Source organism: Struthio camelus, chromosome 2 (assembly GCF_040807025.1).
Source record: "Struthio camelus isolate bStrCam1 chromosome 2, bStrCam1.hap1, whole genome shotgun sequence".
NCBI lineage: Eukaryota > Metazoa > Chordata > Aves > Struthioniformes > Struthionidae > Struthio > Struthio camelus.
Window position 1 is genome coordinate 37,428,457 of NC_090943.1, and position 26,703 is coordinate 37,455,159.

Genomic DNA, 26,703 nt, shown 5'->3' on the forward strand with positions numbered 1-26,703 from the left:
TGCGTGTGTTTACCTATAAACAGAGATACCAAGGACACAGACTGTGCCTTCCTGTATGTACTCTACTACCAGGACTTTAAGGGTAAGGCAACAACCAGCTTCTTCATTTCCTACACAACTTCAAGTCCACAGCAACTGTGGATTCTAAAAAAAAAGCAAGGAATCGGACAGTAAATGAAACCGAACACACACAAACTGAATCTCACACACTAAATTAGTTGAAGCACTATGTAACGAAACTTTGAAGTTATGCACGAATCAGTGAATCACGCTGTAGACAGGCCATGGAGAATGAGGAATATGAGTCAAGCAGAAATTTCTCTCCTGAATGAAGCTCAGGCCAAGGTGCTACATCCAAATCAATGTTTGATAAGATTCCAACACTGCCATCTCATAAGTTTGCGTTACTGGCCTATTCCTGAAACAGTTGAGTGTTTGTGCTCTTGTTAAACGTGCCTTGAAGATTTGCAGGAAGAGAGGGAGAGGCTCACATTAACAGAGCTAAAATATATCACATTACTGAATTCTAAGTTTGGAAATAAGACAACTTGGGCTTAGGGATGCTTGGCTATGGCTGGATAAAGGTGGTTCAGACCTGTCACAGTAAGCTCTGGCAATGCAACAAACCCCTGGATCTGTTTATTATTATTCTCTTCTCATCTGTATGAAAAGCAGCAGCAGATACATGACAGATGATTGTTTCAATACATAAGATGACACCTCCAAGTTCTTTGGGAACAAGTCCTACACAAGTTCACAGCAACAGCTTGTCCCTACAAAACAATACCGATGGAGGATCGGCCGCATATGGAAAGTCTTCAGTAAACCTCCAAAGTTTACCTACCTACCTCTTCCAACCCAAAGGAGAGCCACTATAAAGACCACCTGCACAGTGGAAGATCCAAAGGTATTGGAACAAAAGCTTCTTAGGCCTCAGGCACGCTATAGCGGGGTCCCAGGGCACGCTACAGGGTTTGTAAACACACACTCACAGAAAGACTTCACCTAACATTAGGTGCCAAGAGTCCCTAGATAACTGGACACCTGAAGCTGCTGAGGAACACACCTCGACTCAGCCAAACAACAGTCCAGGCAAGGCAGTACCGGAAACTCAGACTTTCTACTGCGATCCGAGTTCTGCCTGTACAAGGACCCACCTCTCAATTTTTTTTCCCCCTCCAGTAAAACAAGTTTCCTCACTTGGCGTTTTCCTGCCCTAGATCCTGAGACCTTGGATCTGTGAGAAACAACCTTGTTACTCCGGCATCTGCCCTTCTATCATCTGCAATAATTTTAGGTTTCAGCTTTTGCCTGGGAAAACAGCCAAACCTGGACCAGAGACTACACATACACCTAGAACAGGAATGTCAGCCACCAACGCCTCCACCTCAAGCTAGGAGGGTGACCTAGCCTGGATTCTTCTCATCTTACAAGTCACTGGAAACATCAAAAGAATTAACTGGAAAGGTGCACAAGGCAGAGGGACACCATCTGTCAATCAGCCAGGAATAAAAATTAAACTTGTTACCGTGAGAGAGACGAGCATCAACTGTGAAGGTCGCCAGTGCTGAAATACTCCTCCCAGTTCCAGTTTGAACACAGACTGCACAGCACTGATCACAAATCATCAGTTCAGAAGGTTCACAAGAACTTTTATAGATCCTAGAATATAAAGGATCGGTCAACCCCCTTCGCTGCCCCAACTCCAGTAGAATTAGCTTGAAAAAACGTGGAGGCATTCAGCCGCCAGCACCAGGCCCTGCTTTGTGCAAGTACTCTGCGGCAGGGATGCCCCTTGCATGGCTCCGTGCACATTCAGGAGATAGGAAGAGCCACCCATGTCCAGTCCTGAGGAGAAGGCAAAACTTGCACTGACAGAAACAAGCAAGACAACAGCAAGATACGCTTATGCTGCTCGGTCACCCTGATGCCAGTAATATTTTCAGAAAGGATTGTCAGCTGTCTCAGAGAAGTATATTCAACCAGCTCACCAGTGTACTTAAATATACACAGGTGTCCACTCATAAACCAAAGAGCCCTGGGTCACCCAAACACAGTTGCTAAAACAAGGCACTCTGAAACAAATAGTTCCTAGACAAATGCATACAAAGCCTGCCTATGATTTCTTTTAACGCCTCCAAGGCCTTCTTTCCCTGAAGCCTAACACAGATTCCCTCCAAAATGCCTCATGTCCTCTTCTGATTCCCCCTCTGTGGTTGATCTTTAGCCTTTAGAGGTTCTTCTTTTAACACAGCCAGCCCTTTTCTCTTGCTCTTTCTATTTCTACATACCCTGTTTCAACACGGCCTAAAAATTGTTCTGCTAGAGAAAAACATTACAGGAAAAAAAAAAAATACAAGTGAATAGAAACTAACTTCATACACAAACAAGACTTAAGAGCTCTTGTGCAACTCAACTATACAACAAAAAATACGGAAATTTTGTTTTCTTGGAAAACTGCATCCATCAAAGAAAACAATAAACCCACACATTTTCTTGTTTTCCTCTCCCCATCAGGGAAGGGCAGCTACTCCAAGTACCCTGAGGGGCTGACTTGCCTGAAGACTACAGAACCACCTGTTGCTTCCTAGATAATGTCACAGACAAGTAAGGAAAGGTGAGAGAATTTCAACTGTTCGTGCATTTGCTTCAGAAGCCCTTCGGTTCGGTTCAGGGACTTTCTCGGTACCATCCTCAACTTCCAAAAGCCAAAAGTTCCCTGCTATTAGTCATCGCTTTTCCTTGCATTTGCGCATTTGCTTACTGCACACCTGGACTATTTGGAACAAAGGAAAATACTCAAAGGATTGAGAAAATAGCAGGAAGAGGAGCAAGAGAGTTCAGACTGCATGGTCCTTCGAGCTGTAAGACTTCTATACTCTCACAAAGTTACACTTGCTTCTTGATGGCTTTTTCCAGATGCTGCCTCTGTCCTATTTCCAGAAGCCCAGAAGCTACCGGAGATCCTAGAGGGCTAAAAAAAGGTGCATCTGTGGGGGAGAATGGTGCACTAACAGAGGGACAGACAAGAATAAGACTGAAATTGCCAAATTCAACACTGTTTGGGTGCATACTTGAAGCAGAAGTAAGAAACAACCACAGCAAAAGAAAAAATGAGAAAAGAAATGAAAATAAAGCAAGTGAGGAAAAAAAATCGTAGGCTTACAATATGAATCTCAAGAATAGTAAAGCACATTGCAAATTTGGAGTAAAAAGGAAAGAAAGTTACACCTATCACTACCATCTATGCAAATAAAGTTATATACTGCTAAAAAAATCATCTCCAGTTTCTTTTAAAGAAGAAAAAAAATAAATCAAGGTAATCTGTTACCACAGATGGCATTTTTAAACACGACACCGAAGCAAAAACTGTATTTTTTAGTTAGTTTAGTCTGCCACTCTAATCAAAGGGGAAAAAGGTGGGAGGGAGGGAGGGAGGGAGGGATTTGTGTGGAATAAATAGAGGCACTGTTATTAACAGTAAGATAACTAGGTATAAACATATTTCCATTGTGGTTGTTTGGAGCATTTTTTCTGATAAAGCTACTATTATACTGAACATAGTTTATAATAAATTCATAACACCCAAGTTGTTCTTTCCCACAAACACCACTATGAGTGTGGAATTTTTCCTCATCCTTTCAGTGACATTTTCTTGGCTTCTTCTTCTGGGAAAAATATTTAGGCAACAACTTCCTTTTAGTACAATATATATAGGCCCACTTGAGTTATTTGATAAAAGTTCAGTATGCTGTGCTGCTTTTTCACTCCTCCAGTTCATGGAGAATCTCAGATTTAACTTTTTAGAGTTACTGTTGAGCAAAAGAGAGGGTAAAGTCAGTCACATCAGAGTTTGTAACACTCTGTCATCCACTTTTTTGAGTTGATCTTGAAAATTCATTTTCCATTGAAGAGACCACAACAGAGACAAAAGAGCGATGGGAAAAAAATCACCTTCCCTGTACAACAAAGTTGCCTTTTCTGGAATAGCAGAGCATCTTCTCTTCCTAGAATGACTCGGGAGCTTTCAGGTAGAGCAAAGTATTTTCTGCTCCGTAACAAAAAGCTCATTTACGATTCCTAAGCAGCACTGGATTTGAATAAGAGCATACTGGGCCTCTTCACATGTTTCTTACAGAACAACATGGCTGGTAGATCACAGCTTTCTGGAGATTAATCCATATCATTTAAACCCTATCTGTTCAGCGGTACAGTATTTCAATAGGACTTTTACCTCAATAAAACTACTACATTTAGACAAACACCTCTGGCACATATAGATCCCTGCTCTATGACTACAGATTTTTTTTTCCTTCCAGATCAGCAGGAATACAATTGCAGACTAGTATTTCATTACTTGTAAGTGCCTAGCAATTGTTAACTCCATTTTATATCTGATTTCTTTGAGTGATAATTCAGAATGTCTAGAAAATAGGATCTAATATTTTTCCAAACAGCAGCATTGTACGCATTAACATCACCATCCACGATTTCCCTTACCCCAAACGGTGGATATGAAGCAGCGGCAGCAGCTGAGGCAACGCTCACTGTGGGAGGTGGTATTCCTGAAGAAGAAGGTGGGAACAGACCCAAGGCATTCAGATTTAATCCAGGAATTAAATGTGCTTGAAGCTGCAATGGAAGAAGAGTTACTTAAGCTTTAGAATTCAGGTCATTAAGCTTAATTAAAATCCTAGTTAGCATAGGCTATTAGAGCCTTTTTAAAGGATGTCAGTACACTCGAGATTAAAAAAATATATATATATATATTTATTATTATTATTATTTTTTTTTTTAATCTCCATTCCCCAAAAAGTTCAGCTTCAAACTTATTCCCCAGACACAGACCAATAATGTTAAAAACATGGCTTTAGAAGGAAATGCTGCTGGGAATCACTCCCTAAAACTTAATTAAATGAAAGGTATCACAAACTTGACAGTAAAAAATTCAGGCAACAATGCAACCTTTAAATTTCACATTAAGAGTGAACAAAATTACCAGAGATGGTCATCACTTTGACTTTGTATTTAGAGCCACCCAACACCCTGTAGAGGCAAAGACACCCCTCTCACAAGCCCCGATTTGTCACATATGCCACACTATAACCCATTCCTCCCTCCCACATCTTTCCCCTCCCACATCAGCAAGAGCTCAAGGGAGAAAATCCCACCAGTGTTTGCTGGGAAAGTATCAGCTATGAAGTTGCATGTTCCCTGCCTGACCGCCCCTGAGTGAAGTGGCAGCATTATGTACTAGGAACCACGTGTTATCAGTGAGTGACCCAGGACTTCTCAGTCTCATTTTTCACTTTGCCAGACTATTGCCGAGCAATATGACTATATATTAAAAATACTTCAGCTAGAAAGAGACATCACGCCAGGCCATCAAGATAAGCCAATTATAAGGCCGAGGGGAAGGGGGGGAACCAAAACACCCTGCTTGAACGATCACAACAACAAACTGAAGTTGAAATCCATCCAGCAGCAGAGGTAGTTGTTCACCACACCTTCGCCAAACAGCAGAGCAGCCTCAAGCTCAGCCCGTGCCCTTGCTCACTATACTGAAGCAAAAACGCACTCCCTGGGCTCTCAAACACATCACTGCATACTCAGGTGCAGCTTGTGTCCTGCAGGTAGCTCGCTTACAGGATAGGAGGGAGGGAAAAGGTGGGGTGACCAGTCCCTCCAGTTAGTAGGGAAGCCATAAGGAATAGGCATTCCTGGAAAAATCAGGGACTACTGCAAGTTTTAAGAACTTTCCAGCCTGATTCTAGACCATAACATTTGGTTATATAGATATACACACACACAGAAAAAGCTTCTCATAGCTTATCAAAAAAAAAAAAAAACAACTCAGCCATTTCCCAGTATGGACTAGTAAATCTTCAGCAAACTGACAAGGTGCATTGCTTTTCTCATATAACCTGCAATCACCTTTGAATAACTGTCTATCATCGATATCAAGAAAAGCCTTAATATAGCCTTCTTAAATTAAATAACTGAAAGCAGGAGAGAGCCTTCTTCTGTATGTTATGCTTTTAACATCAAGACACTGGGAATCACTGCTTTAAGAAACTTATACAAACTACAGCACATAAACCACAATTACATATGAACACACATTCCTTTTAGGTTTCTGCAACAAGGGAAAAAAAGTGAAATCCTCATTCATTTCCTCAGTCTAAGTCAATTTCTCAGTTCTCCTACTCAAAACAAAACAGAAGCAGCCTTCATAAAAAAAAAAAAGTAATAAAAATAAAGCCCACACCCACATCCCAGGAAGGAATACAAGAGGCAACTGGCATTGCAACAGGGAAATTCTGGTTGGATATTAGGAAAGAAATTTTCACAAAGAGAGCAGTCAGACACAGCACAGACTGCCTGGAGAGGCTGTGGACTCTCTGTCCTTGGAGATGTTCAAAGCTGCAGGGAATAAGGCACTGAACAATCCCAGTTAACTTGGAAATTAGTCTTGTTTTGAGCAAGCCCCTCAGTGAGCCAGATGATGTCCAGAGCTCCCTCAGATCCAAGTTATTCCGATTCTAATTTCCAAGAAGGGACCGTGCCACAAGACCACTCACATTCATAGCAGCAATATCATTTTCATAGGATTCCCTGATTTTCTTCATAATTTCTTCCTCAGCCTTGGCACAAGTTTCAATACTGCCTTTAACTGTAATGGTCCGTTCTGGATTATAGAGTGTCAAGTCCTGCAATCTACAGATAAAACAAAAGCACAGTTAATGAACAAACAACAGATGTTAATCTAGGTTTATCAGTTGAGCGTGATGAGATCCGAATATGTCGAGTTTGCCCTCCAGAGAGCGTAACATCAGTTTACAACAGGACTCAAACACAGTTCTCGGAGAATCTGGAGAAACTCTTCCCTCGCAGCAAACTCAACAGAAACCACCACGCTGAGGTTCAGCATCAAACAGTGGAGATGTGCTTTGACGCAAGACACGAAACAAATCCCTTGCAAAACAGAAATACAACACGCTGCTAGACCACGAGCTGCAAAGCGGTGCCAGCACTCATCAGCTCTGCGCTCCAAACTAGCCCTGCTAACACAGGGCATCAGATAATTTAGACATCCCAGAGCAGGGGACTGCAAGAAGTTTTCTTTCCCTGGGAACACCAGGGGATTCCTGAAGGAAGGAGGGGAAAAACCCAACCCTCAGTGACACTGCAGGAGAGCCTCCAAATCCTCACAACGGGAAAACCAAAAGCTGTGTGCCGTTCAACATTTGCTGTGAAACACTAGTAATTGCTTACAGGAAAAGGAAGGGTTACAGCATTGAAATCTAGTGCTTCCTCAGATAACAAATGCTGACCTATGATGATAACATGGAATAAACTAACTGGGAAACCATGACATATTCATATACTGAGGAAAGGTGAGTTGAGGAAGGAAAGAAGAAACCCTTAACAAAAAAAAACATCAGAGCGGAATGCAAGAGAAGCGAGGACGCCTGTGAAAGACAAGAAGAGGAGAGAAAGAAGCATGCTTTCTTTCTCATTGCACAGCGGAAAGTGTGGCAACCTGCACATCTCAGTCAAGCAGCAGCAAGCACGAAAGGCATCCACAAAGCAATCCTTAAGTTTCCAGTGTATGAGCACTGAAGTACTACATCAGGAACGAAAGCAGTGGAAATCACCCCAAATAAGAGAGGAAACAGATTCCCAAATCAGCTGCCTTACTTTAACTTTACGGGCAAGCTTACCAAAAGCCTAAACGAAGAGATCAGGAGAAAGACTAATTAGACAGAACAGAATCAGTGGGCATACATGCTTTCTTTTATGTACTAACTACTGATTAAATCAGGCAACTTCATGGAGCTCTTTCAGACACAGCACGAGAAGTGAGATCTTGAGTCCAAGTTTTTAAATGTACATAAAACCATTAACTTGCTAAATTAAAAATTGTTCTGCAAGTGCTTACGGGCAATGTGTTATTTGCACCATTATCAATAAAGTTAAGTTTGTTTCACAGAATGAAGACCATTATCCCATTTATCCTGTAAATATTTTTTTTACCTTTAAGGCATACCACCAACAGTCTGTGTACTGTTTGCATACAAAATATTTACACCAATGCATTTAAGAGATCAGGCTGACCTTGCAAAGCCTTTTCTTGAAACACACTTGCCATTTGGATGCTTCTTCCCTAATTGATCCACTTCTCTCCTTCCTACTAATTCTGTAAATATTTACATGCCTTCAGGAAGCCCTGAGTTTCTTTCACCTGATTCGGAATTTCCTATACATGAAGGCTCTCATTCACTCTTAGCTTCCTTGCCTTCATTTGACGCTATCTTCTGTGCTACGTATGGCTTTCGTCTCCTGCATTTATTCCCATCTCTTCACACACCGCCTTCCGAACTTGCTCCTTTCCCTAGCACCTATATAATCCTTATTCTCCTCTTTCTGGCAAAAGCCTAAGCCCAGGCTCCTCTCAAATACTGGGAAGTCTATGCAGAACATTATTCAAAACACAAGCTTTTCTGAAGATCTTCAAGTAAGGCTACTACAAATGCCCAAGCTCCTCCAGAGATGTTTAGTCTAATCAGTGACTTCCCCCCGCCCCGCGCCCCCTGCCACTCCACTTCATTTGCAGGGACAAACATTTTCCTGTAAAGGTGAAAATTCCTGCTTAATCTCAGCTAAATTTGAACAGGTCTCAGTCATCTTGGCAAACCCAAAGATCAAGAGCTATTACTTTGAAACAAAAGACTAGTCAACTGGGATACGGTGATATCCCAGTTTGGCTCCTAGAGGCCAACAGAGAGAGGGACAAACCTACCACCAAAATAATCTTTTCAGTATTCAGTTGCTTTATTCCCCCCACCCTCCGTCCAAAAGTCTAACTTACACCAGAAAGTAAATATCGCTAATTTCACTCATTTTCACATATAGCTCAGAACTTATCCAAGCTTATAATTAAGAAAAAACTCTTCGTGTAGAATTAGAATACCTTAAAGACAGTAAATATTTAAAATATAGTCTAACATAGGTTTCACATAGCCCATGTTCTTTTTAGGCTCGCTCCTGACTGACTCGCTCTTCTTTACAAGGAAGACTCACCATTTGCAATGAATTTAACTGAACTTAAGTAACAGTTTAATCCACAACATGGAGGAGGCCCTGAAAGGCTGTTATCACAGCCTTCAAAGCTCACATAATGTTTTTGTAATAACTCTATATCTGAGCATACCATAGCGGCATTGCTACTATTTGGGATATCTTGCCAAAAGATTAGGTCACTAAACGCTTACGGAGATATCGTGATTTTAGTATCCGTGTCCTGCTCAATTTTCTTCAGGTTTCTTCCTTCTTTGCCAATAAGTCGGCCAACAAAATTGTTATGTGCCAATATCTTCAAGGGAATTTCTTCTGTACTGTAATGAAAGTTACACCCAGTTAGACTGCTAAAGACCAGAGTACACATTTTTATGTATGTTATCAATAAATTCCATTCACATACAAACGTCTACCACTCCCATTCACTTGCACCTCTTTAAACTAGAGGCAGAATGAGTTCAAATGCAAGGCATGTTTCAGCACTATCATCTAAAGCTTCTTCATAACATACCTGCTAAATAAAAACCAGACTGAAGTAGCAAGAGCTGTTGGTAAGGAAGCAATATATCTTAGACCTTCTAGTGAGCTCATAGCTTGTTATGTTCACTCTGATTAAAAGCCACTAGGTGCTCAAGAGACTTCAGGATTCGCTCCAGTTCTCCTCAACATCCCAGCCAGTCAATGGCTGGAAATGCAGATGGGTGTTGGGGCTAATTAAGCAAGTACACGGTCACTAAAAGAAAAACGTCTTGGCTCTTGCACCTAGTTAAATACAGCTAATAGTAACAGAGAACTAAGATTCACTTCTGAATAGACTTTGAAGACTACATTTTTAAATGCGGTCAACAATAATTCAGAATTTTGAATCCCTTCACAACGAAATGCCTTTTACTCACAATTTAGTATCTTGAGCTTCCTTTTGCATGATCTCCATAATAATTTTACAAGCTGTTGAGCAGCCTTCAGGAGTTGAGTGGATGGTAATTGGTTTCTCAGCAGCACCTGCATTCTCTTTACGATGAATATCAATTCTTGAAAGAAAGAAAAACACTAGTTGTAGCCATGTCTTGTACAGTAGTTCTTGCCTATTCCCAAATCTAATAAGAATAATCCAGTTTGAATAACTGCATTTAAGTGGTTTCAGTTCATGAAGTGCAATTATTTAAAAATTACCTAAGTATTGTTTTATTTTTATATAAAGAGGCTCCCCTACACCGATTTGACCAGCTGAACCCCATCTCTGTGGACACAGGGATATCCTTTTTTCATCCAACTCCCATCAAGACAGAGGACAGAATGGACAATCTCTGATAAACCACTGAAGACAACATTGCAAACTTTCCCAGTATTCTCAAAGTTTATCATCAGCCCCATCACACCACTAATAGCTAATACACTAATGATGACTGTTCAGCTAGAGTATCATGAAAACCCTGTCCCACCTTGTCTTTTTTAAATGACATCAGTATCAGAATTTCCTATCACTTTACTAGCAGGTAACATAGTACTACTTGCATTCATCCTCAAGATCATTTCCTATGCTTATTAAGCCTAAAATTTGTCCTTCCGTTTCTTTTCTTCTAGCTCTGCTCTCTACCATCCTAAAACTGCCAGCCTTGATCTACACCTCAGTTTACGTAACTCCGGAAATTTAACAAAATTAATCATGGCACGCAGCAAGACAAGACAATGCCTTGGGTATTATCTGCATCCTCCTAATAACTGCAGGTCACATACTCTTTTCACCTCTCCTCCTTCCTTTCTCCTCTCTTTCCTCCTTCTGCCAATCATAGCTATTTCCAAATGTTAACAGCTATTTTTGCTGCTCTTCAACAAATCCCTTTAATTTTCCAATTCTTTCTGATACCGAAAATTCATTTTGTTTCATGATGCAGCACGTGCTGAGAAGCCCAAGGCAACCTTTGGTGCAGAGAGGAAGGAGATTACGTTTCTTTTTCATGCCCCAATACAACAGAAACACCATTCCTGCAGCCACGTATTTGTGGAGTCAGTAATCTGCAATTGTTCCTGTTCTATTCAGCCTTCTTTTGGGAGATGAGAGCTTTCCATGTGTCAAGCTTCCAGGTCTTCTATAGGCCAAGAATTAGAAGCTGACTTTAAAAAGTGCTCCCCTATCCTTATTTACAGCGCTCAGAACTGAAGCCAGACTCTCGCTACCTCATACCCGTCCCATGCAGCTCATTTCCCAGTCCTGCGTGCTGTAACTGCAGAGCTGCATACTTGTACCTATTCAACTACTAGAGGTGACATTTTGCACTCCTGTGCTCTCAGTGGTATCCTAGAAAGTCTTTCAATATGATCCCACCCTGCCTTTGCATCCGGGCTTATTTCTTCCTTGTGGGTAGGAATTTACACTCACAGAAAAGAGTCTCCTTCGGTGTCTCTAGACCCTAGTGCTCTGAACTGCTTAGGTCACTTAGCAGCTTGCTTTTTGCCTCCTGTGCATTTCCTTAATCCATTTTTTTGGTGCAGACTGCAACCCAATCGCAATGAATTTATTCACCAGAAATTCACATGGGTGAGATGAAATGAGCAGTGAGGGGAGATATAAGAGTTTGTTTTTACCTCCCCCGCCCCACCCCCTTCCACCAGCTGAAAACATTTATAAATCCTAACAATGCCCTGAATTAACCTACAGCTCAAACACACACCTAACTCACTCCTTGGAGAGGTCACCACACTGACTGCACGCGTTTCACAGACCAGTATATTACAGCTCTTTCAGTTTCACTTTTTGTGCCTAGAATCTAATTAGGACATCTGTAACCCAATCCTCTCCGGCATCAAGTATCAAACTACTAGCACTGCCTAGTCTCATTTAAAAAAAAAAAAAAAAAAAAAAGAGAGAAACAAGTTAGCTAGTATTTGAACGTGTGTCAAGGACAGAATCCAGTCCTTAAATAAATCTTGCAAAAGATTTCCTATTCACGGTTATTTTCATTTTCTCTCTGACCACACGTCAGTTGAAGTTTGACATTTTTCTAAAATGACTGCTTGCCATCCAAGTACGGAAAGCAATACTGCACACACAAGTTGGAACGCAACGTGGAACACACATTTGGTCTCCAAAAATGACACTTCCAAGGAAACAGAAGAAGCCTTCCAAAGGCCATTTTTGTGACAGTATTATGGGAGGAAAGACAGACATCAGATTCCTCCCCACAATCAAGATCACTTTACCAGCAAAATTTTCTAAAGGGCCCTGGCTTAAACAAACATTCCAGATTAAGGAGGGGGAAAAAACCAAAACAAAACAAACCACACCCCACCGCAATTATCTTGTCTCCTAGCAAACTAGGCTTGCTCAGTTTACCCTAACCAGAAAAACTGCACTTTGTTGTATTCCTTCAGAAACATCAAGATGAAAAACAAACAAACAAAAAACCCCACCAAAACACAAAACAAAAAAAGGAAAAGACTATACAAGACAACTGACAAATCAAATACAGTTGAAGTCATGTTTACATCCCTAAGGCAAGATGTCTCCCCGTGGTGGGGGTTCATCTAGAAAAAAAAAAAAAAAAAAAAAAAAAAGACAGACATCATCATTCAGTGGTCTATAAATACATTCTTATCCCATAGAAGAGCAGCAGAAAATTTGCCCCTCCCTTTGCGTGGAAGACAAGGACACAACGTTAGAGGTTGCCATGACAGTTTCGTGGAATAACCTACTTGGACTGCGTCTGCTTCGTAATATTTCTGATTGTCGCTCCTTCTTTCCCAATAATGGCTCCTACGAACTGCGTGGGAACCAGCATCCGCAGAGGAACGTCCGACTGGGGCTTCTGCCTCGTGCTCGCGCCAGGTGACCCTTGCCTGGGAGGACCCCTCTGTCCAAACCCACGTCTTCCCTGGGGATGCTGTTGCGGAGGTTGCTGGGCTGCCATTTCATCAGGGATATATGCAACTTTCAAGGAATAGTTTTCAAGCTGAAACCCGTTCAGTTTTTCTATTGCTCTAGGTATTTGCAGAGGGAAGGGAGGAGGAGAGAAAGAGAAGGGGGGAAAAAAAGCACACACAGAATCACACATGGGACCTTATGAAATGGGAAAAAAAAAAAATCATTCAAGTGTAGACTTCTACTCTTCCTAAATTTTATGACAAAGCTAAAAACTTTGATGAAAAGTTACATTCAAAATTCTTCCATCAAGATTTAGCATATACAATTTTTATTTTTTTTGTTAAATTCACCATATTAGGACTGCAAGTTAGCTCTTGCTTGCTCTGAGCTTCTCCCCACTTAAAAGGCTTTGCCAGTGTAACCCTATCAGCAAAACCCACAGGAGACGCAGCTTATATTCTCAAAAGCAGCCTTTTGCTGATTTAATTTAAATCACTTCCCCAAATAGAATTAAAGCTGTACCAGAGGGAAAACTTCTTCAGCTGGTATCACAGCACCTACCTTTGGGTTTTTGCCAGCACGGCTTTGGGTTGGAGTTTTCACAATAAATGATATAGCTGTGACAGAAAGAGGAATGAGACGTAGCTCATGCTTCACTCCTCACAGGAAAGAAAGTGCTTCAAGTCAACCGGTGGCCCTGGACATGCCACTTAGCGTGGCTCTGAAACACCTTACAACTCACCAGCTAGTTGTGTTGTAAGCATGTTTAAAGTTAACGAGCAAGTCAAAAGCCAAAGCATCAGCTGAACTCCGATAGGAAGCAACAGCACTGGAAGGCATTTCGATGGCGGTTCGAGTCCTGTTGGGTTTTTAGGCAAAGCAGCTCTCTCCTTTGTTAAGTATCAGAAGAGGCCTACGGCCAGCAGGCACACCGTGGCCGCTGATGCCACGCGATGCCCAGCCGCAGCGCTCGTCGCCGGAGGAGCGGCACGATGCCTCCTCACGCGCTGCCCTGCCGCCTTTGGAGCGGCTTTGCGGGACGCGCAGTCGGCGCGACACCAAACACGCGTTCAGCACGATGTTAAACACGTCATAAGTCCACTCAGACATCTGCTACGTTCTAAAGAGGCCCTTGCCTAGAGCAAGCTCTGAAGTTGCATTTCTTCTGCATTAGTTGGCAAATTGTTGTTGCTTCTCCATAGGGAGAAGACTTAAATGCTGAAGACCGAGAACATTTCTTGTGCACAATAAACCCTAGAGACCTTCAGTCGCCCAGTTTCTGGATAGCACTGAAAAAAGTGCCCCCCTTCCTACTGTTGAGGATCTGATGATATTCCCAACAGGAGAAAGGACGAAGAGATAAAAAAAAACTCTGAAAGGGGCCATTCAAACCAACCGAGGGGCTTCCAAGTCAACCCAATCTGCTGGTCTCCTTTTTAAGGAGGCAGAAGGAAGAGGCGGTATAAAATGACAGATATCTGAAATTCAGAAGAAATTGCTCTCACAAACAGAATAGAGTCAATAAAAATAAAGATCTAGGAAATACTGCAGTAACTAAATTACATGCAGCATGCTGGTAAGGTATCAGCATGAACTTATGTCTTCATCCGAGAACGACATCTTGAGTTTCATTAAAACAGTTGCATTATTTAGATGGCCAACAATATGACAGCTTGACATCATTGAAACGTACGTTGATTTTAGGTGGTTTAGGAATGCCAGGCTTCGACTTGGACTAAAGTTAACAAAGATTTTGTTTAAAGACAAAATTTCAATTAAAAATACTAGTTTATTAGTTAGAGGAAGGGGATTTCCATCTCATGTTAAAGAACTTGCCAATATTTTCTTTAAAAAGCTCTAATAACCCTATGCTTTGGAACGAAGTCTTTCAAATTCAGGCACTTAATCTAGTCCCTCTGCTCACACACATCTGCATGCAGTTATAGCTGGTTTACCAACTGCCCCCCTCAACAACAGCTTCGCACCTGCTTCTGCTGCAGATATAACGGGTGGCGCTTGCCAGCCTCCTAAATTTTCATGGGTAGCCAGTAAAAAAAAGTAATACTTATCTCTGAGGTGCCCCATTTGAAAATCAGGCCTCTGGGTCTCAAACAGCTGTTGCAACCGAACAGTAGCTTTGCATGTAAGAAGCGGTATACAGTACTAAGCCTCAGCTGTAATAAAGAGGATAACATGCCCCCTCCTCTCTGAGGGAATAAATCCGTGCCTGTGACATACTCCAACAGGACAGCAAAGAGCTTAGGAGAAAATGAGAGAGTCTCGTCTTTAGAGCAGTGTTTAATAAGGCCTGGGGCAACCCCACTGGACAAGAAGGAAAGCAAAATATTGAAGAGCTGATCACTGCTCATTGAATATTTCTGTTCACCAAATGAGACATGGGTCTGTTGGGGATGGAGTGGAAGTGTAGTTGCTCCCATAATAGGAGAATCTCTTATAGCACATGGCAAGAGTAAAGAGCTGGATTAACATTTGCTCAGGCAATTTCAAAGCTGATGTTTTGTAACTTTACTCCATTGAATTTGAAGAGCATCTTATTACATAGAAAGCTGTGTTTACAAGAACAGTAAGGGACGTGAACAGCAGAACTAATGAAACTTGTTTTCCTATGGATTTGTCTCTCAGGGTTGGGCTTCAGCATGGATTTCCAATGCCTGAAAGGCATTTTGCTGAAATCTCTCTCAGGGGAGTTCCCAAGTCAGGGAGGGGGTCCAGAGTTGCTCCCTTTTGTGAAACCTGAACATATTACTACCTGCTGGTTGGCTGGGAATACCCGCAAGATCTCTATTTTTGGGTTACGTTTTACTGAAACTGGCCAACAAGCTGAAGAGCTACCAGGGCAGAGACTCGGCACCACCCATTGCACAAGGCCCATTTCTTTTGAGGTCAAAGCTCAAGATGCTGGAGACAGGAACAAGTACCATTTCTAGAAAATGCTGGTAGGCTCCGGGCTGACATCCATCTCAACTTATTCCCTTCCACGTGTTCATCTGGCAAGTTCAGACATTGCATCTTTCCCAAAATGCTTCAAGCTTCTCTGACTTTCAAAGATTTTAGACTAGAATCCCAGCACTAACACAAAATCTTACACTGAATCAGCCCATGAGATTTCTCACTCTTACTCAGAAGTGGTGGGGGAAGAAAAGAGTAAGCTTTTTGCTTGCCAAAAAGCTAGATACTGTATAACGTTTGTTATGAAATCATGATAGGTAACAACTGGCATATACCATATTTTCCCTGGAAAGAAGGTTGGAATTTTTCTACTTAAAAACAATTTTGATATTGCTAAATCGTTCTATATGACAATAAGTACCTTAAATTCAAAGACAACTGAGAAGAGCTCATTTTCCATCTTGGGAAATTAATTATGTTAGCAGTGAACAATTGCTGGCCAAAGCAGCATGATGGTGTGGAAAAATAACTCAAGACTACTGGAGGAGATGCTTTAAAGGCAAACCTGCTTTAAAATTTCACTTCTCTAGCTGGATACTAGAGATATATATAGTATCATTTCTTCAACTAGTTATACAGATATTTAGCGAGAGAACTTTATTTCTTCCTCTGAGTCAACACAGGGGTCTCTGTGTTTTACGGGCAAACGCTAGTCTACCTGACTTGAGCAAGTCAGAAGAGCCACGAACTGAACTGCTCTCCTGAATCATTTGTGGTTTAACCCCAGTAAACCTCATCTGCCAAACTGGAGTTTTCAGGGTAGGATGTCTAACATTCAGCAGGGATTTGGGCACACAGAGAGGAATTCACAGATGGCCAGTTTGCAAAGACACAGCAAATACAGAGTTCTGATGCATTTTTAATAGAAGTAAACGCCTAGAGCTGTTGAAAGGCCATTGTGAATTCTGAGCCTGGGCCTCAGATTCCACTATTTGACAGTTTTAACTAGATTTTTAATGTATTGTCATACACCTTTTACTGTCCTGAAAAACTTGCTCATTTTATGAGTTTTTGGCACTAAACTTATGGCTGTCAGGTAAGTTACCTGTTTAAGAGTGCTTCAGCACTAGAACAAGCAATCATGGCCAAAGCCCTGATTTTTTAAAGGCATTTAGCACTACTTGAGGGGAGGGGACAGGACTTGAAGACATTAAAAAAAACCCAACCAACCAAACAACAACAGAAAAGCAGCAAGTTCTTCGTTCTAGGTTTAGCTTCCTTTTCTCCTCAGGTCTACCAAGTGTAATAAAGTTTGCCATTGCTTTCCCAATCTCTGTAAAAAGTTCAGAGCTGTCTTCTAGCCGCAAAATTCCTGAGAAACAGCATCTACTCATCTCTTGATTTAAACCCTAACTAAGGTCACTGTGCTACCAGCATCATGGAAAGAGCCATGCGTTTCGCTAAGGCAAGGGAAGCGGCGAACTCGAGACAGATCTCTGCCTTGCCAGCGCCAGCAGCGCGCTCTGCACAGCACTTGCCGTCCAGGGAGCCATCCCCATCCCCTCCACTGAAGGGGTCATGAGCCTCAGGAGCACAAGTGACTGATAGCACCATGACAAAATAGTCAAGGCTACAGGAAACCCCCATGCGATGCATTTTTCCAATTTTACAGTCCACCAAGTACATGTTAGATCCACCTCCTTTTGCAAAGCGCATCCTCGCACAGGACCTGGAAACAGCCTCAATGACAGCAACGTCGCCTCCGCCTGACAGTAAACACCTCTGTCTTGCTGCGCTGCAGCAGCCAGAGGGGCTCTTTGCAGCGTAGTCAAAGATTTTTTATAAAACAAATTCATCAGACTGCAACAGCCACCGCCTGCGCTCTCTGCTACGACGCCTAGCGAGACCAGCTCAGAGGCAAGAGGCTCCTGACACGGGAAGGCAGCAGTTGAACAAATATTTTACAAATTTGTCACCCAAATTCTTCAGATCAAAAATTGCATCTCCCACTGTTATCTGCTCACGAGCTCTCTGTGAAACCATGTTTGCTCAGCCGTCTTCCCCCCTTCAGATGTTAGTGGAAGTTCAATACTTCAAATAAATGAATATGGTACCTCCCCTTAGAAAGACCCGTGCTTGAAATCACTCATCCATTGATAGCGTGATGACATTAAGGCCTCGATGCAGAACATTTTTCACTCCCACATGCAGCTTGTACCTACACCACCTCCCCTCGCCCCAAACAGATATATTTGCATACTGAGAAGACTGATTTGGAGGGTAATTTTTCTTTGCCATTATGATGTTTTCTGCATTAAATACAATTATAGTTGTGATTAGTGTTTCTGAAAAACAAAAATAAATCTAAGCTTATAATCATACACCACTCTGAATTTGCAGTATTATTGTTCCTATGGCAACATTAGACACGACCTCTGATGGCATATAAAAGTATTAGTTATGTAAAGTAGCATTCATACAGCAAGGATACACGTTGCAAGCGTGCACATACACAGAGCTTTACACTTCATTTAAAGGGAAAGATTTCCTTTTTTGTCTGTGTTTGTATGCGTTCTAATTAAAAAGCGACCACTAGTACCGTAACACTCAGACAGTAATCTTATCATTTACATCTGCAAAGAGACAGATCTTGGGCTTCTGCTGTTTTGTCCAACAGTTAAAACACCATCAGTTACAAGACACAGGCAACAGACATACGTCATCCCTTAAATTAGAAAAAAAAAAAAAGTAAAAACAAACAAACAAAATCTATCCTCATAAAAAACAATATACATTGACTCCATGGACACAAGGCCAACTTTGCATGATATTCCCTTTCAAAAGCCTGGGTAGTGCTAAATCCTGTAGCATGCACTAGAAGTCTAAGCATCTGAAACATTTTGGGGAGGAAAAGACAAGATAATCTAACTTTCAAAGATAATAGCATCAAGTAAGGTGGCACGTCACACGGACACAGTCAACATCACCTGCTGATCACGGCCATGGATCAACAATGGAAAAGGAGGAGATCCCTTCTGGCGAGCAGACTGCAAGCTGCTTCAGGAGCTACACTGCCGATTGGGGCGTTCAAACTGAGCCACCAGGTATGGGGGTCTGTCACTCACGCTCTGTACTCCTCTTTTCCAAGTATAATCCACCACCTTGTTAAGTAACTGCATACACAATAGCAACGCGCATACGCATTGACTGTTAAGCCTCAGATTTTGGAGGCTATGTGCTCTGTCCAAGACTTGTTGCTTCAGAGGACTGCAGCATTCATCACCGATTGCAATTTCCAAGTTGATTTTGGATGCAGCCCTACAGCAAGTACGCTGCAGTCACAGTACCAGGCTAGAGAAGCGGGAAGAAAAACCCTGCCACAACAATTAGGTTTGCGAGACAAAAGAAGGCTCAGTTTCCTAAACCGGGGGGGGAACCAAAGATTTTATTTAAAAGTGTTCTCCTTCAAGCAACGCATACCACACTTGTTCAGATCGGTTATCAGAAATATCTCCAGATCTGCGTTACAGCACCTTCACCACACTGTTGTCAGTACACACCCCAACAGGCATAGCCAGCAATGCCCTATAGTCTACCCAGCGGGGAGGTAGCCAACACTGCGTGTTACGTCAGCCAACACTAACAACTGTGAGGTTAGCATGTGTGTTGCAAAAAGTGCATAAGAGACCCAGTTATGGGGACCCACTGTATGCACAACCATAGAAAACGTGGAAGGTCAGTGTTTTCTCCCAAAATTCATGGCCAAGAGCATCATTTACCCTGAAAGCTAAGTTTCAAAATACAAAACTTGTTATCAGTTGCTGATCCCAAACCACCCTAAAACAGCTATGATATGTCAGCTCTTGTTACTGTTTATACTGCATAGACTGATCAACACTGAATTTTATCAAGTCTCAGCACTCACAAGCATTCCCTCCCCACAGCCACTACTGTCCACCACAGCCTCTTCCAAGAGGCAAAGTCAGGTCATGTCTAGAAAAAACAAACAGCCGAAACACCGCCACAGTCACTGCGGAAAAGGCACACACGCACCCTGTAGTTATTTTTCATTACGGATCCTCAGTTTTTTCCTAGAAAAACCTCCATCTAGCCGCTTCTTCTGTTAGGAGTTTCTGAAGAGTTGCGAAGCTACAAGCTACAACAGGTAAAGATCCAGCCAATCTGAGCAACGTTTTCTGTAAAGAAAATAAGGCTCATACCTTTAAAAAACCCTAAGTCTATATGCAAGCATTCGCAAAGCAAATCAAGGCTCTTCCGCTTGCCCTACCTGCCCAAGGCAGCCAACAAACTCTGCCATCACTCAACCTCTATCGCTTCAGGTCCTCCTCCAACATTCACGCTGGACTCTAACTCACCTGCTTCAAATGCAAGATACTTTCAGTTCTTTTTATGCAATTTCTCATGCAAAAACAAAATTTTATCCTGGTTGCTTCTTCACAGTTTTGGCTTACCTCAGCATTTCCTTAGGAATAACCTTAAAACGTAATCACGAGTAAAGCCAGTTTGAGAGGGGAGAAACTGCACGTTGTTGTTCTCAACTTCATAACGGAGTGCACACACCCAAGACCTCGCATCATGGATGAACAGATCAGAAATGTGAATCATGCTTTTTTCCATGATATTTTAAGCACTTCCTTCTCACATTTTCAAAGAGGGAACGGTCAAATGTAAACTTAATTTATAACATGGCACCATGCATTTCTTCAGAAATAGAAATTCATCGTCTTTCTTAATTATTGTGCAACAGAATTAAAAATAATAAAATAATATGAAAAAATGCTTGTTGACAAATGCAACTTTTGAGAAGATAGCTTAGTGAATTTAAGAAAAACATTGCTTCATTCAGCTCCTACGTACTGCCTCTCAAAAAAAACCCACACCCAAATTGACACAAGTTTCCCATTACTTTTGTTTAGAATAACAAGCAAGCTAACACTCGGAAACATTAAACATGTCATGTGTTGTATTCAAGTTATGCAAAAGTCATAATTAATTATGTGTACAAATATTATTTGACTTGTAAATTTGTATTAATGCATACCATAAGCATAGTCTACATCTTAACTGCTGATTTTAGTTAGCCACAAGGTGGCAGAAACTTCAAAGCAAAAAAAAAAAAAAAAAAAAAAAACCACACACACAACACACTTCATGGACTATTCCCTGGGTTTGGTTTTGTTTAACCTGCTGCAGTTAAAAAGAGGGGAAAACCAAACACGTTTATGCCCCTGGATTAAAAATTAAGCAACGCATAAGTCCTTATTCTACCCACAGTGGAAAATGAAAATTATACTTGCAGCATAATACATAATATGCATACTTTTAAAGGAAAAGGAGAGATAGCTATTGAGTAGAGCGCAGAATATATTATATTTTTAATTTCTAAATTTTAATGTTTAGATTAAAAGTTACTGATTACCAAAGATATGAGCAAGTATAAAATAGGCAGCCTAAAGTTCAAAAAGCCCAAATAAATTTTAATTATTCTGATATTTTAACTTGTTCTAATTCTCTTAATTCTTTTAATTCACCTTTTCCTCTGCTTGGGAGTAGAATTCATTTAAAAAAAACAAAAACAAAAAAAAGCCAACCGAATAACCCCCCCCCCCACCACCACCACCACCACAAAACTCAACAAGAGCAGCAGAAACAACCAGGAGAAGAACGCAGCTTCCGCACAGAAGAGAGAAAACATCCAACAGTGCAGAAGGGCATCACAAAGCATTTTAAAAGATGGCTAAAAACCATTAAGTGATAACTCTCATTGTTTGCCATTGGTAATTCACTAACTTTCAACCCTCCTCAGTCAAATAATTTTGCCCAAATTTTCAATTTTCAAAATATTTTTAGCATATTGGAGGAAAAACTGGTGACAAAAAACAGCTAACTAAAATAAAACGCATCAGACTTAAGTGAGGGGGATCAAGAGACTATCTCAAAACGTTATTGCTTACAATATCATTTTATTAATTGATTAATCAGAAGTAAAGTTTTATATAAAACCTGCACCAAGATACCAACAAGATCACATGAACTCCCAACTCGCAAGTTGCAGTGCAGTAACAAGTAAATGAGATACTTACTGTCTCGCCTGGTCCTTATTGCCATATGTTACATTTACAACTGCAGTCTCCGTGTCAGTGTTCACTAGAGAGGGAAAAGCAATGAAAAAAAAATTAAGTTGACTGTGCACTCGCTTCCCACGACTACTCTAAAAGCAATGAGATTCGAGCGTGTACCTTGCTCACAGTTCTCCACTGTTCCATATTGAGCTAACAAACTATCCAGCACCTATCGAGAGGGAAAAGAAATGGCAGATTTCAATTTTAAAATGTATTAACAAAACAACAAAAAAATCAATCTGTAATTATACTAAAATTTGTAATCTTTTTATCAAAACGTATAGCATTTGAGACAATTGCTCTGTTAAGCTACACATTATTTTGGGAACAGCAACCGCGCACTGCTTGCTTTCCTTCTCACTCCGGGAAAATCTGCGTTTGAAGCCTTACTACGAGTGTGCAAACGTGGACCAGAACCCCAAGAAATCAGACTGCACCGTCAGCGCGGACCTCAGGCAGTGCAGCCTCCAGGTCACCCGCCCGCACTTGAGAGCTGTGCTAATAAGCAGAGGCAAGAAGAATTTAAAAAGACCAAATCTGGAATAACACCCCTCCTTGTAACCTGAGCGCACATGTAACTCTGCCACCGTGTTTTTGACGCTCCCCTCCCCAATACTCTTAGGTTGTATGTAAAAATATATTATGTTCTCACTACTGTGGGCTTGTCTACGCAGAGCGGCGAACGGGCACAGCCACGGCAGCAAGGGCTGCTCCTCGGCTCTTTTGTCACTTTTCCCACCGACCCAGCTCCAGAGGGTCCGCCAGCGCCACTCTCCTGACAATCACCCGAAAGCCGCAGTTACTTTTTCCTTTCGTAGAACGTCAGAGAAAAACAGGTAAAAAAACACGTTGACGAGGGGCACATGAAACCTGAGCAAAGCAGTTTCATCTGGCGCAATTCTTTTTTTTTTTTTTTTCCTAGTCAAATGAGGGATGAAAGAGAAGGGGCAAGAAACAACTAGACTTTCAGGAAAACCAAGGTGACAGACTATCTCAGTAACACCATTAAATACCTACTGTTGTATCACTTCTAACATCCGAACGGTATATACTTCATTTTCTCCCTACTAAGAAATAACGTGCAAGAGAATAATCACTATACCAGTGTAACTAGCACAGGACACAAAGATTATCACTGTGGTTTATTGCATCCTCATGTTTTGCCTCAGGAATTAAAACGATGCCGAAAAAGTTTCCAACAAGAAGTGAGAGAGTAAGCTTGCAACCTGTTTGGGCCAGCAGTAGCGCTCCTCCGTTACTTAAGGCTAAATGTCATAATGAAAGGGAGGAGACCCCTTTTGGGAAAGGGAGGAAATACGGAAGCAAGGACGTAAGGAAGGAAAAAAAAAAAAAAAACCTAGGCATATACCGCATTTGTGTGGCTTATCACTCCAGTGAAGTTCCACTTATTATAGCTAGCAACCAAGCGTGCACAAAGCCCCAGTCCCCCATAACTAAAGGTTCAAAACACAGTCCATCTCCTCATGCGGTTAAGAATTCAAAATGATAACTTAATAATGTTCGGTACACTTTTACTACAATATAAAAGATGTTTAAACTATAAGCTGCAGTTTATATGCCCAAACTTAATGACAGCTTACATCAATATAATTTTGAATCTTAATCTTTACCACCTATTAAAACTGAAATTGCAGGCCGACATTTCGAAGGTAATATTTCAGTCCAGGTATTTAAAAGGCAATGCACTGCTTGCCACATTTGAGCAATGTATCGCTACTTCTAAATGCAGATTTTCACCTCCCATCTTAGACAGGGCCCAGTAAGTTTTCTTAATAACAATTTGCCTATTAAAAAAAAAAAAAAAATTAGGGCGGGGGGAGCAGACCATGATTAATTGTCATCTCTCCCTACAACTGGAGCTTAGCCGAGAATGAGCGCCTAAGTCTTCTCAGTCCCTTAAAATCCAGGTTTTCTGACACTCCTCAGATCCTACGATTCCACAATATTTAAGAAAAAAGCTACTCTGAAATTCACTAAATATTACTGAAGCAGGGACTTTCCAGGGGATTAAAGTAAAAAGAATCTTCCACAGACTGCTACAGACAATGGAAACACAACTACACAGACAAGCAGCAGTTACAAGGTCTTGCAATTCTGAGGTCCTGGACTTCAGCAGAAACCGGGACAGGCACTGCACGCAATTAAGAGAAAAGCCTTCCACTGCAGACAGCTCAAATGATCATTTTGCCATAACTGGTAGCAGTGGATGAACAGAAACTCAGGTGGGGTCAGAGTTTTAAAATGCAAAAAGGCAAGGCAAATCAACCCCTGGCTCAGAGACCCATTTTAAGGTGTTGACTTGAAACAGGATATTACAGAGCTCATTAGTCTGATAAAGTAATTTGTTATTACAGTGTGCCAACATCAAGGCAGTACTGCACAGCAAACAGGACTACAGTGTGAACTTTAGTTACTTATGACAAATTTTCATCATATTTGAACTCTGCAGACCAACCACCAGCTCATGCCCAGCTTGACCCAAAGCTGCATCACTTCAAAATGGGAGAATTTAATTGTCGTCCTTACCATACAGGAAAAGAGCAAAGCTGGAATCCCAGGGGTACTACCAGACTTTGCAGAATAAAAGTTATCCAATATTTTGCAACCTATTTCCCCATTAAATTGAAGTCCTGTGCTAAGCACATTTTTAAACAAAGACCCACGTAATTGAAGTCACTAGCTCCACCTAGAAGAAAAGCAGCGCTTAAAAGCTGAAGCTGTGCATTCATGTAAAGGTATTACATGCGCTCTAAAAACTACTACTTCCAGCATGTTTCTAATCAGCTGTCGAAAATCCCTCACCATGCTAGACTTGCACCTCTTCCAAGAAGCCCAAGAACCAAAGGGCACTTTGGCCATTAACACTGCATTATAGCCCAGCACGGCATGTTCAGCACCCCGCTGCCCTTTAGCAGGGGTTCTCCACTTATTCTGCTCCTTAATCCTCCGCTGAGCTGTCTCAGTCAGAGACCGCGTCCATCCGGGTTTTAACCTAAGTGTCTCAAGGTCTTATTTTCTTAAGGGGGTTACTTTACCGAGCTGATTTTTCATAAGTTTCCTCAAAGGACTGGAGCTTTCTTCAACAGAAGCAATAAGCAATCCTCTGGGGTCTGAGAAACGCTCTCTCCACCGCACTGCCCTCACTACACGCTTGTATCTTCACTGCCATCAGTCTCAAGCAGCAAGAGTTTACGTCTGATCGACGCCACGGAGGTAACCTGTTCACCAGATTGTATTTCAAGATGGTATTTAAAAAGTATTAGCAGTGGTTGGGGTATGTGTTTGTATGCATTTATTTTACAGTAAGCAGCAAGCTTTGCAGGGGGAGAATACGTCCAACTGAAACAGCTGATGCAGTTGGGAAAAGTCATTGCGACCAAATTCAAAATCTGATCCTCTGTTATAACTCACTTTCAAAACAGCACTCAATTTTCGCACGTGCTTCTTGCTTCACATGTATTTGTTGCAACAGCCAACTTCTATTCACATCTTCGCATTTTTTCCTATCGCTTTGCTGTGCCTTTTCTCTCTAGCCCCAGTTTTTTTTTCTCTCTAGCCCAAAGCCTCTAGTTCTGCTGCAAAACAAACATGTTTTGTTTAAGCTGCTCTTCCGTAACACTCTTCGTGTACAGCCTTATTGGGCAATCGGAGCAAAACTCAAAGCCAAGTTGGTGGTGCAGCAGCAATTCTGATGAGCAGCTGAAAAGAAAAGTTTATTTGTATAAATATTTAATCTAAGCTAGAAAAAAAAGTCTTTCCTTTTCTTGAGCTCTCGTTCTAGCAGTTGTCTAAATTGGGTCTCCTGCTCTTGTTATAGCACAGATGTCTCTCTCACAAAAAGCTGCAGTCTTATACTGTGGACTTTCATTCATCAGGCTCTAAAAGCCAATTCTGACTTCATTATAAACAGCACTACCCTACACCAAGCCCCACAAATCGAGGCTGCTTTATAAAGGCCGCCTAACAAGAAAATGTTACTCTTCAGTAGAGCCGAGAACTCAAAACACGTTAAAATATTCCAGTTCTCATGCAGATTTCCACGTGCAGCAGTAGAACCCTTTGAATAAACCAGAAAAGTTTTTTTGTGCGCTTCCAGAGCATCGAGGGTATTTCACACACCTCTTCCTATTTGTGCTGTAGGACTTCAGCTACTCCCCACACCACAAAACGTCAGGTGCATCAGAAGTTATCCATATTGCATTTCTCCCGCCAATACACACGCTCTTAAAAAAGGGACTTCACACTGTTACTGCAGAATCCGAAGCTTTCTCCTCCACGCATGTAAAGTAAAGCAAATACATTAGGCCACCCTTTCTTTCCTGACTCCTAGAGTGCTGGAAATTAAACACAACTGAAACCACAGCTAGAGAGACAGAGACAGGAGGATTAGAGCCATTCAGTGAAACAGCATGTGAGCGTTTCTGGCTGCCAACACTTGGAGTGCTCCAGGTGACTTAACAACAAAGAAAAAAAAAACATGTCAAACAACAACAGGAGGAAAGAAAAGAAGTTGTTAGGGCAAATGACTCTTATTTTTATAGACCAGAAGCAGGGTAAAAGAAAAAGGAAAAGCCTGGACACGGTAATGAAAAGGAGAGGGGGGGGGGAAAAAAAAAAAAAAAAGCAACGCTGATACCATTCCAGGTATCAAGCCTGGCTGATCTACTGATGCCATCTGTGCACCCT

The 26,703-nt window shown here is 41.5% G+C and overlaps 1 protein-coding gene across 4 annotated transcripts in view; it reads right to left on the reverse strand.

Annotated features, from left to right (window-relative positions):
• Positions 1 to 26,703, reverse strand: part of IGF2BP3 (insulin like growth factor 2 mRNA binding protein 3) — a 122,778-nt gene that overhangs the window by 25,711 nt on the left and 70,364 nt on the right. For all 4 annotated transcript variants that reach the window (XM_068935109.1, XM_068935108.1, XM_068935111.1 and 1 more), the window contains 7 exons: positions 22,114 to 22,165; positions 21,958 to 22,021; positions 12,775 to 13,059; positions 9,978 to 10,112; positions 9,276 to 9,398; positions 6,582 to 6,717; positions 4,501 to 4,632 (listed from right to left, as the gene is read on the reverse strand). In XM_068935109.1, the coding sequence (XP_068791210.1) occupies positions 4,501 to 4,632; positions 6,582 to 6,717; positions 9,276 to 9,398; positions 9,978 to 10,112; positions 12,775 to 13,059; positions 21,958 to 22,021; positions 22,114 to 22,165 (927 nt within the window). The remainder of the gene's footprint in view (positions 1 to 4,500; positions 4,633 to 6,581; positions 6,718 to 9,275; positions 9,399 to 9,977; positions 10,113 to 12,774; positions 13,060 to 21,957; positions 22,022 to 22,113; positions 22,166 to 26,703) is intronic.